Source organism: Centropristis striata, chromosome 7 (genome assembly GCF_030273125.1).
Source record: "Centropristis striata isolate RG_2023a ecotype Rhode Island chromosome 7, C.striata_1.0, whole genome shotgun sequence".
NCBI lineage: Eukaryota > Metazoa > Chordata > Actinopteri > Perciformes > Serranidae > Centropristis > Centropristis striata.
Genome location: NC_081523.1, coordinates 10,553,616 through 10,565,871, shown reverse-complemented (window position 1 = coordinate 10,565,871; position 12,256 = coordinate 10,553,616). Strand labels below are relative to the sequence as shown.

Genomic DNA, 12,256 nt, shown 5'->3' with positions numbered 1-12,256 from the left:
GGGTTAAAGTGGTGAATCTGTGAGAAAAAAGTTGCTTTTTTCCTGCTTTTTTCTCGTAAATCTGCAACTTTTTTCGCGCAGATTTGCCACTTTAAATCTCTTAAATCTGCGACTTTTTTTCTTGTAGATTTGCCACTTTAATCTAGTAAATTTGCAACTTTTTTCTCGAAATATTACCTGAAGTTACCAAATATAGGTATTTGCCTGATAAAGGGTTAAAATGGCTTTGGATCATAATAATGTTGAATGTGGTCAAATGAGGTATTTGGGTTCAAGGTTAATGTCTCAGAAATGTAGAGTATCTCACTTTCAAAGAGTGTTTTCCTGCCCCTGAATAATATCCAGAGATCCAAACTTCCTTGTTCCTTGTTTCTGTAGTGAATAGTTGAGATGTTTTAACAAGCCTCTTCAGATCTTTGCCCTACTTTTCCTTCTTACTTTATTATTTTAACCTACTTCCTCAGGTAACTCGGCTGACTCAAGTATAACTTTAGGAACTGCCAACAGAGGGAGCTGGTGCAAAAATACTTCTACCTTAAATGATAAGACATTATAATACAGATACAGATCAAATCACACTATAGTGTCAGAGTTTGATGTTTTATTTCAGTCTCAGCAGTCAAAAAATCTGCATTCATACAAACACAAGTACTAAATTCAGATGCAGAACAACAGTATTTTTGAACACGTTGCTTATATGAAGAAAATAATAGTTACAACCAACACATTTAAAATAATGGAGCAGCAGTAACCAAAGATCACCAGTGATGTGGCTCCAGCAATAATCACAAAATAAAATCATGTGGAGTGGTAACAAACAAACTGGTCATACACTGGAAAGTAACGGTGCATGATGTGTAACAATATCTTCTGTGTACAATGATTTATATTTCCAGGCAAGTATTTTCTAAAAGGTCTTCTTCACTCAGTAGTTCTACTTGTTAAGATGGAATAAGAAATAGTTCCTGAACACAAACATACAGCAGGTAACCATGTGCATGCACTCATGTTTTTGAACACCAAACTTTGGACTGTTTCTATTCTACTCCATCCCCGTCTCTACCCTGAAGCGTTGCACGCTTAACTCAAAAGTCTGACTCTAATCACCAGGATTCTTCAGCACTTCAACACACTCGCTCTGCAAAGACAGACATTTTCTGATTTCTGTTCTGTGTTTGCGGCAGTGCTGTTTTGTCCTGAGGACTATCTACCGTCTCTCATGCTTCCTGAGAGCACTCTGTAAATTTCCTGTCACTCCTTAACCTGTGGAAGAAAAAGGCAGGTCCTCTTTTATGACTATGTGACTGCCCGTCATGCTTTGTAACCGCATCAAGTACAAAGAGAGGGAAAAAAATCATCCGGGTTAAAGATAAACAATACATTCAGAAGTATCCTGCTAAGGCAGAGTTGGAGGCCTTCCCTTGTCTTTAGTGGGCCTGTTTTACCTCATTTTCCCTCATCCTGTCTCAGAGGAGGATATTTTTGGACACATCTGTGTCACCAAGACAAAGCAGTCTTTATACACACTCGCTTCTTATCCACATCTCCCTCGGCACAGCCAACAGGTCAATACAAATGAAACCTCATGTGGGGAGCAACTTCTCCATGGAAACATATTAGAAAACAAAAGGTTATGAACCCCCATTCCAAACACAATCTCTTTATAAAGAACTGGTTTCATTACACACCATTATAAACACTGACTTATCCACTTGGTTTTCATACTGTTGTAGGGGGCAGCATATCACCTCATTTTTCTCGGCTATCAAATGTATCAAAGATGAATATTAAAGACCTCAAAAACATCTTTGTTAACAGCAGATTCACCTTAATGGTTTCTAGTTCTTAAGATTGTGTCCACAGCTTATCTTGTTTGTGCCTCAGGTATATAAAAACCAAAGAAAAGGGGACACAAAGGACACAGCATTCAGTTCAAGTCTTTGGAGCGAGTACTGCTCCCCTACTCCTTTTAAAACGGAGGTCACTCAGGGAGGCAGAAAGGAGAAACAAAGATGTGAGGAAGTGTTTTTGGTCCACGAAAATTCATCACAGTTCTATTCATGCTCCGGGGGTCCCAGCCTGTTGGCCCATGAGAGGGTCCCCGCCCTCCATGCCATCCTGGACCGGGGTCGTCTCGTGCTCGGCTGTGATCACGATGGTGTTCTCGTCCACCAGCTCACAGGTGGGGTTTGAGAAAGCCGAGAGGGGAAGAGTGATTCTCTGCATCTCACGCTCATACACGCGCTGCTCGTGTTGTTTCTTAAGGTCCCGACCCCTGAAAATAAACACAAACAGCAGAGATTTATTATTTTTGATCCATACGAATTACGTCTCAAGTACAAGTCATGTGATTAGGGCTGCTTGATTGAAGCAAAAACCATCATTGTGATTTTTTGGTCAAATTTTTAAAAGTCATCTTAAAACCTATTTTTATTCCTTGGCTTTTAACCACGCATGAGACTCTGCTCTTGTTTTTAGTGTTTTATGGTTTGCTTTTATTTATTGTTTTTTAAATTGTCTTTTAAAAAGCAATGAATCTATTTATTTTAGTGTTTATTTCCTGTTTTACTTATTTTTTTGTCTCTTGTTCTGTTTGTTTATGTACAGCACTTTGTTGCGGCTGTGGTTGTTTTAAAGTGCTTTACAAATAAAGTTGAGTTGATTTGAGTTGAGAATATTGTATCACAATTACTGATCGACTTTCTTTTTAACAGTGGATTATTTTCTTGACTTTTAAACATTAAAACAAATTAAAAAGGAAAAAGTTGTATTTAAGGCATGAACAAAAATGAATAATAGTAATGATGTACAAATACATACATATATTTACATTTAAATATAAATAAATATACAATATAAATACAAAAATAAAAGACAAAAAAAACAAGTTCAACTATGTTGTAACTATAGGTAGAAATTACAAGGAAAGGAAGGGGTCTACGGATTTTATAATACAAGACGAAACAAGAGCATCGCAGTGAAAGAATAATTGTTTTATCTGCATTTTGCAGTTTCATAGCCACACCAAGCCAAAATCGAAATTGAAAATAAAACTTGATTCATTTCCCAGCCCCAAATGTGATCTAATGGTAATAAAACATTATTGATTGTAGGCGCTTTAATCATTCCTCTCAGCAAATTAACAATCAATCAACGTCAAGTGGGTATTTCCTGCTACAGTAATAAAAATAGCTATCACAGTGATGCCTAAAGTAGTCTTGTGTCTGATACAGGGGGCCACCCAAGCTAAATATTCCTGATAAGGAGCTTTAGATAACATACTGTACTGTAAGTAGATAACAAGTGCCAGGTCTTCAGCAAATTCAAGGGACAGATGGTGAAAGGGAACAGAGAGCTGGCAAGGAGTTTATCTGCTCCAATATAGCACAGTGAGCATGACGCTGCTCTCCTGTGATCTGGTGCCAAAAACAAGGCAATATACTTTTGGATCCAAACCACATTGGACCTGCATGCTTCAATGCAGCATATTGTAAATTGTTTATCACCACTGAGTCTTTACACTTGGTCACTTTTATCTTCCAGCATATCACATTCCCCAGAATCTTTTTTACTTTCTCACTTGTCAACTTGTTGTCTTATGCGGGGTTTAACCCTTTATCAGGTAAAGAACTATATTTGGTAACTTCAGGTAATATTTCGAGAAAAAAGTTGCAAATTTACTAGATTAAAGTGGCAAATCTACAAGAAAAAAAGTCGCAGATTTAAGAGATTTAAAGTGGCAAATCTGTGCGAAAAAAGTGGGAAAAAAGCAACTTTTTTCTCCCAGATTCACCACTTTAACCCTTAATAGGGCACTCATTGAAATACTTGCAAATTCCAAATTGTAACTCTAGAGAATATTGAAGCGTATTACATACTGCCAGAATGTGTAAAAAAAACATACGAAAATAATATTTTGAGAAAAAAATTTACGAGATTAAAGTGGCAAATCCGCGAGAAAAAATGCGTAGATTTATGAGATTTAAAGTGGTGAAACTGTGAGAAAAAAAGTTGCTTTTTTTCCTCATAAATCTGTGATTTTTTTCGCACAGATTTGCCACTTTAAATCTCTTAAATCTGCAACTTTTTTCTTGTAGATTTGCCACTTTAATCTAGTAAATTTGCAACTTTTTTCTCGAAATATTACCTGGTAAAGTACCAGACTACTTATAGGTGCATCTCAATAAATAACAATATCATAGAAAAGTTTATTTATGTCAGTAATTCAATTGAAAAAGTTGAAATGACACATTATATAGATCCATTACACAGAGGGGGTGTTGGACTGTTTGACTTGAACTACTGAAAATTTACTTTTCCATGAAATTCTAATTTATTGAGATGCACTTGTATTGGTTGGAACCAGAAACTTTTTGCATCTAAAATAAGCAACAACTATTAATTTGAATAGTTATCACAGTGATATGTATTTTTAACATTGGGGGCGTGCAAATGGCGTAGATTTAAAACACTTGCTCATCACTGCAGAGCCTCTGGCTGTTTCAGGGTGCTACTGTATCTGCAGTGCTTGTGTATGGGGACCTGCAGGGGGTCTGTGTCCTTTTCAGTGCACGACCAACTCCTACTAGTTGGCCAAGAGCCTGCTCCCAGTGGGAGTACAGCATGAACCTTTTTGCATGCATTCCACCCTCTCCAGCCAGGAGAAGTCTAGTCAAAAGAATCCTCTTCATTAATATTGCAGAGGCCAGTGGAGGGGCAGTTGAATTGGACATGCTCGCCACACAACTATCACATTACTGAAAGTGATGTCACTGTATGCTGAGCGCCGATATAAACCCTCTGATATAACATGCCGCTTCTCCTTATTAATAATCACCTCCTAAAAATAGACAACAAAGATGGGGCACTGCTAATCAGATTTGACAGCCAAACAGAGATTTGTATGGGGCATTTTGTGCTGTACTGAAGGGAATCACAGCATTGGGGGCATCAATTTTCAGCATTACATAACTGCAGTGAATGAGAAGGCTTCTCCCTTCTATCCAACCCTCGCTTCTCCTACAAGAATATGGTATAAGAGTGCTTAAAATAGACTGAAGGCATTTCAAATCCTGCCATGTTCTGTTGCAGTTGTAGTGTGCAAAAGGCATTTAAATGGCTGCATTACAGCTAAGTGGAACAACAGAGAGCACAGTTGGGGAATGCGAACAACAGCTGATGCTCTAAACTCCAGAGACCATTTAACATGCACGCTATGTTTTAACCACTCGTGCTTTAGTTTCTGCAGCACATGTCTTAAAGCTGAACAACAGTGCATGTGCCAGTGGAAACAGGAAGCCACAAGAAAGAACATTTCAACTTTGTGTCACACCTACAGCAGATGTACAGGATGTAATAATGACATCCTGAAAACGCATTAAATGCCTCTTCATAAATACACTCAGTGGCCACTTTATTCAGTAAAAATACTGTAATACAATTCAATGCAACAGCTCCTGCATAAATACTCCCTTGATGTAGTTTATAAGGTTTGGCTTTTTTTTTTTACATTCTTGAGAATGTGTAAATTAATTGTATGTATCTGAAAGTTATGCATGTGAAAGTGAAATAAAATGCAGTCAAAAATATAAATTTTAGTAGTAAACATTTTTTCAATGCAAAGTGAGTGAACAGAAGAAAAATCTAAATCAAATCAGTGTTTGGTGTGGCCACCCTTTGCCTTCAAACCAGCATCAATTATTTTAGGCATTTTTTCACACCTGCCTAAGACTTTTGCACAGTACTGTATATTATGTTTTTGAATTATCATAGATGCATTAATGTATTCATCACTGCAATGTTGCAGCTGGTGGTGAATCTCATGTTAATTACTTTGAATACTGCTGTGTAACTTGATCCATAATAATACATCATCATTTATAGGTTGATTACATCTTATGGTATTATTCTAATTCTTAATTTTCTTCAATGTAATGGAGTAAAAAGTTGAATATTTTCCTCTGAGAGTAGAGGTATAAAGTAGCAATTGAAATAGAAATAAAATGGTAAATGTATTTCAAAATTGTACTTTAGTACAGTACTTGAGTAAATGTACTTAGTTACATTCCACCACTGTTAACATAAATTACTGTTTCCAACTTTATTAAAGTCAATAAATGTTTAATAACAGCAGCTGAGAAGTATTCTGTTTCTACTCAATATAGTACAAATTACGAACAACTACTAAATCTTTTTAACATCACAATTTATAGTGATATAGTGATGATATATTGTAACAGTTTTAACATTTATGACTGCTTTGTATTGTAGGAGATTATACAGGTGTACTTAACCCTTAATAGGCCACTCATTGAAATACTTGCAAATTCAAAATTTCAACCCTAGAGAATATTGGAGGATGTTACATACTGCCAGAATGTGGACTGTGGAATGTGTCAAAAAAAACATCCGGGGGAGGGGGATAATATTTTGAGAAAAAAAGTTTACGAGGTTAAAGTGGCCAATCTACGAGAAAAAAATGTGCAGATTTATGAGATTTAAAGTGGTGAATCTGCGAGAAAAAAGTTGTTTTTTCCCACTTTTTTCTTGTAAATCTGCGACTGTTTTCGCACAGATTTGCCACTTTAATTGCTTAAATCTGCGATTTTTGTTCTTGTACATTTGCCACTTTAATCTAGTAAATCTATAAATCTAGCAACTTTTTTTTCCGAAATATTCTCAAATGTCATGGTGTCACCGTCTGTGATGTAGCCTGATCTTTGCTGATTAGCTGGAAGAAATCCATGTGGTTCTACGACCTCACAGAAAGACATGGGGACCCCATTTTGCTATCCACTGAAGTAACCAAATATAGTACTTCGCCCTATAAAGGGTTAATGAAGTGGCCTCTGAGTGTAAGTAAACGTTCTACATTGTGTCCTCTTTTATAAAATGACTGATGTGATTAAGATACTAACCTCTTATAGAAGTAGCCAAATGTGATGCCAACTCCGAGGACGATTATAATCGCCATCATGCCAATGCCGATGACGTAACCTGTAAGAAGGAGAATGGAAACGTTTAAAAACTGAACACAAACATATTTTGTTGCAGCAATGCATAACTACCTGAGATTAATTTAAACTAGAACTTTAGTGCACCAACAATAACAACAACATACCAATCGCGCCAAGGTCCTTTTTCTTTCTGGGTCCCGTGCGCACTCGCTGGCTGATTCCCATCACAGGCTGCACTGCAGCAACTTCTCCCTGAGAGACTCCGGATTTGGCCGGCTGAAAGCTCTCTGTGGAGGGAACGCTTCCTGTTGGCTTCAGGGATTCAGCCGCTGCCGGTGCAGTAGATTCTTGTTCTGAAGACACAAATAAACAGGGCCGATGTTAAAGGAGTTTTAATTTAATATGCTGTGGGTCTGCTACTGTTGGAGTAACTGTAATTCTGTAGTTCTGACAGTGGAGGAAAGTAACTAAGTACGCTCCTTCAGGCTGCTGCCATCAGGCAGACGATACAGAACCTCACTGGCCCAGAAAAACATTTATAAGAAATCATTCATCCCCTCTTCAATACCTATCCTCAACAGCATAAAATAGGCTGCAGGGCTTTCCCAGTGGCACACCTGGTGGAGCGCATACCACAGAGGCCCAGTCCTTGTAAGCAGGCGGCCTGGGTTTGAATCCGGCTCGGAGCCCTTTCCCCTCTGTCTCCCCCTTTCACTCTCAATATCTCTCCTGTCAATAAAAGTTACAAAATGCCCCCCAAAAAATATCTAAAAAATAAATAATTAAAATGCTGCATTGCATTTTTATCTGTTGTTGTGTATGTATGTGTTTGTAAGTGTGTTTTAATTTGTGATGCTGCGTCAAAGACACATTTCTGTTTATAATGTAGAACAGACAGTAAAGTTATATTATGTCATACCATTTACTCAAGCACTGTACTCTTTTGCACTTTTGAGGTGCTTGTACTTGACTTTGATTTCTCTTACTTTATACCTTTTTTTTTTTAAAGATTATTTTTTTTGGCATTTTTGCTTTTATTTGAATCCTTTTCATGTCTTTACATGTCTTTGTAAGTCATTTTGTGTCTTTTTTGGTCATTTGTGTCTTTTTGTGTCTTTTTTGTGTCTTTTTTTGTAATTTTGTGTCTGTTGTGTCTTTTTTAGTTATGTTGTGTCTTTTTTTTGTCATTTTGTGTCTTTTTTTTGTGTCATTTTGTGTCTTTTTTTTTGTCATTTTTATGTCTTCTGTGGGTTTTTTTTGGTTATTCTCTCTTCTCATTTTGTGTCTTTTTTGGTCATTTTGTGTCTTTTTCAAGACATTCAAAGATTTTGAATGCTTAAATGTCATCTTTGCCTTTTTTTCATGTGCTAATGTGCCCCTCTGATTAAACACTGGCCCCTCCTTGGCCCCCACAGTAAAATTGGTCTAGAACCACCACTGGTTGTGCTGCTTTATAGCTGCTCAGTTTTTGCATCAATATGATAAAGTGCCCTCATTGTTAGTTGCTGAATTGGCCAGAAAGTTTCATATCTGGGTATTTTCTCCCTAAAAAGTTTATCAGTTCATTTGCAAGAAAATGTCCTTCACACAATATGAACTATAACGATATTTGAATAGTGTGTGGTGATCACGTGTTGAAGTAATGCACTTACTGGTGCATGCTCTGGATTTTGTGGTTACAATTACTACTGCAAAAACCTTCTAACCAGCAGGATGAAAGCCCTGAAACTGCTCTCATAAAGTTGGAACGTAAATCAGCCAGAGTTCAGCGCATGCTTTTTAGATCTGTGCCAAACATAAACAGGCTCAGTATGCCCCACTCTGTCTCAGGGGACGGGAAGGTTCAGCTCGCAGATCTGCTCTTTAACTCGTTTTTCCACTTCCTCCACACAAGGTGTTGTTTACGAACTCTGCAGTTAAAGAGCATGAAGTCATAAATTGAAGCAGCCAATTAGCTGCTGTCTCCAAGCGAAGAGCGCTTCTCTGTGCCAATGAGCTGAGGTTTGAGGCGTGGTCAACGGCTCTCTTTAAACTGAACTTTCTGACATGTGACTGCAGGGCTTTGTTATTGTGTGACTTGGTTTGGCTTCAGACACAATAAGGAAACAAAGAGCAAAGTCGACAAGACTTCTTACACTGGTTTAACTCTGACCAACTGACCTACTGCAGACTAATTCTATTAAATGGGAAAACTCATGTGATATCAGTAAATAGTCAGTAATCCATCTTTCACATGGTTTATTTGTGCTAAAAAAAAAATGCACCAAGAGAAACTTTTAAAAAAAAGTTGTCCCATGCATCCTCTTTCATCAATCTATCTCTTTTTGTGTGTTGACTAATTAGAACATTTGCACAATACAAAAAAATTTCCCCTCATTATTTCTCCCTAGCCCACTTTTTAAAATAATGAGATCTTTTCAGGGAAGAGAAAGTAATTGCTGGCAGCATTAAGGGAGCGCTGAAAAATCTCACAAAGAAAAGTCATCTTATTGTTGTTTTGTCATTAATTTGGAATATGCATATTAATCTTTGCCAGGTCGGGTTTTTGAAGCTCGGGTTTGGGAGTTTTGCTATAATTTCTCTGTGCGGATTCCAACTATACAATCCAAATGTTACGATTATTGCACTTCACAGTGTTAACTTACCTTTGCATGTGTCAACTGCACAGAACTGTTTCTGGACTGTCCCATCTGGGCCAGCAATGTAGCACCAAGGCCTCTCAGAGGAGTCTGGGTTTCGGCAGTAATTGTGATCTCCCACACCTACAGGAGGAACGATAAAAACAGCACACATCTGTTACTGATGCCTCATGGAAACATAGACCTGTCTCTGTCTGTCTGTCCTGTTGAGAGGGTTAACCACTGGATTCATTAATCATTAACACTACTTCATCACACCACAATGAGCAGGCCGCCATGAGCACAAAGGAAGGAAACGGCTGAAGTCAGTTACCACCATAAAAAGATAAATCAGTGGCCGTAAAAATATCAATCTTGTGTTTATTTTTCTGCATGTTTTTCAGACTGTGAACTGTATTATTACACCACATGAACATCACAACAAACATGAAAGAGCGTTTTGTTATCCTGTGAGGAAACTGTTGTAACTATAAACATCAGTGGCATTTAAATCTCCTGTTTCCTGTCTTCAACAGCAGAGGAATCAATTCGTTTAATGGGGCATAAAAAACACATCTACACAAGTTGGTTACCTGTCTGTGTATCAGGATGGAGTGTAACATCATAGTCTCTAGTGGTGTTGGTCCAGTTTAGACAGGTCAGACCTGAGGAGGAGCTCTGTTCTTCCCCTCTGTACTCCACTCCATTGGAACTCGTGCAGTCTGAGAAAAACAACAAAATACCATGTGATCATAACACATTTGAGTTATTGTGCAATCAAACAGAAAAGAGAAAAATATAAACTGTAATGCATCTATTTTGGTGTTAATCAGGCTACATTGTACACAGTTAATACAATACAATAAAATAAAAATAAAATCCATATTTTTACCTTTTTCATTCCCATTTGATGCACTGCTCTCCACCATGGCCACGCTCAGGAAAACAACGTGCAAGGAGAAAAACATCTTGCAGAGCTGACGGGCGGAGATAACTGACAACATGGTTCGATGCTATCCTTTTTTCTAAAAAAGAAAAAGAAATTGAAAAACGTACAAAAAAATGTTTTAAATGGACGAAGAGCCTGTGCTAGATATGCACCAGGCACACTGCTCTTCTCGCTGGAGTCCCAGCCCTTGTTTTTGTCAGAGGAGCTCAGCTTTCTTCGTAAACAGCCTTCTGTGGGAGGAGGAGCTGCCCTTTGCAGCACAAACCTCAAGGTCCTAAAGCCTCACCAGGTTTACACACAGAGACACGCACGCACACACACACACACGCAAAGGAAAGAACATCAACTGCAAAATAATCTGGCAAAGTATCAGGTCATGCAGCCTTGTGAGGAAAAAACACATCGTCAAAACAATCAGCAGGAGAAGTCAGCGAAGTTCATTCACATTTTTGTTCAAGCTGCAAGATTTTTTTTTCGTGGTAACTTCTATAATCCATCCTCAAAACTTTTTCCTTATCCCTATCCAACAATAATTTCCATGCTTATTGCATCTTCTGTACCCGTCTATAAATAGTTGCTCTGATTTCCATTTTCAGTTGAAAACACACTGAGTCATTACTTTCCATTTTTAATCCTCATCCAACTGCAGAGTCTTATCTGGCTCTAAGTGCTTGCTGCATCTGTCCAAAGTTTCCCAGGCTTCCTCTGCACCACATGAGGCTGTTTTTTCCGCTGGCCTTGCTCAGAGGAAGAGGACTCTAGAGAGGCTGATGATAAAGGACAGCTGCCACAGTTCTACACAGGGGCCTCCAGGGGCCACTGCCCCTGTGAAGAAGCCCTTGGCCCCTGCTGTGGCCCCTGTGTCAAATTAATAATGCATAAAAATCAATTTATAACTAAGAACGACTGAACAATTCTTATCTATTTTTTGTTATTGTACACAAAAGGAACCCAGAATGTGTGCATTGTGTAATAGTTTAATTGTAATTAATGTTATTGTTGGTAAGTCTCATTGTTTCAATCAATTAATCTGTAAATTAACCCATTGAAGCCTGGAACGTCGTTTTGTAGTATTTGTATAAGCTCTCAAATACTTTTTGAATTTCATTTCTATCTGCTACAGAGGCTGAAAAATCTATTATTTAGTAGAAGCGTTGACACTTCTGTTGAATTTCCAGAAAAACTTCAGATTTTAGGGGCCTATTTTAAAATCGCCCAGAGGTTTTACAGGCGTTTCAGGCTTCAATGGGTTAAGAGATTTTTAAATACGCTAAAATAAGGGTTTTGAATGCTTAAATATCATCTTTACTGTTTTTTTATGTGCCCCTCTGATTAAACACTGGCCCCTCCTTGGCCCCCACAGGAAAATTAGTCTAGAACCGCCACTGGCTGCCACTATTTGCCTGTATCTGCCGGTGCAAAGGGAGCTGTGTACTCACAGCAGAGAGGCCCTGTGTCATTGTTGGCTGACTGGTAAAAGAGGGCAGCCAACGGCTGAGTCAGTCAATGTTCACTAAGCCACTTTTCAAATAGATGCTTGCCCGTTTCAGGCAATTACTAGAATAAACACACAGCATCTGTCCAGCTCTCTCCATCACACTCCGCTCATTCAGGGTCACAGGGGGCAGGAGCCCCTCCCAGCATGCACTGGGCCAAACTACAAGTCACCAGAACATCAAAGGGTGGACACATATGGGACTGAGCCAATGAATACCTGCAGTGTGGAAGCGAAT

General features: G+C 38.3%; 1 protein-coding gene across 1 annotated transcript; it reads right to left on the bottom strand.

Annotated features, from left to right (window-relative positions):
* Window positions 1-586: 586 nt before the first annotated feature.
* Window positions 587-10,755, bottom strand: pik3ip1 (phosphoinositide-3-kinase interacting protein 1). Its single transcript, XM_059337669.1, has 6 exons — window positions 10,467-10,755; window positions 10,168-10,296; window positions 9,602-9,718; window positions 7,121-7,309; window positions 6,918-6,996; window positions 587-2,275 (listed from the first exon to the last, which is right to left on the bottom strand). Exons 1-6 carry the CDS (start codon window positions 10,576-10,578, stop codon window positions 2,059-2,061), a joined length of 843 nt encoding a protein of 280 aa, XP_059193652.1. The 5' UTR covers window positions 10,579-10,755; the 3' UTR covers window positions 587-2,058.
* Between the last annotated feature and the right edge of the window lie 1,501 nt (window positions 10,756-12,256).

Bases quoted from the DNA above. Each gene is read 5' to 3' on its own strand.
- pik3ip1 (XM_059337669.1), bottom strand. From the start codon at position 10,578: ATGTTGTCAGTTATCTCCGCCCGTCAGCTCTGCAAGATGTTTTTCTCC. The intron at 10,297-10,466 runs GTAAAAATATGG...TGTTTTTCTCAG, and splicing joins ATCAAATGGGAATGAAAAAG to ACTGCACGAGTTCCAATGGA. The intron at 2,276-6,917 runs GTTAGTATCTTA...GTTTATTTTCAG, and splicing joins TTTGGCTACTTCTATAAGAG to GGGTCGGGACCTTAAGAAAC.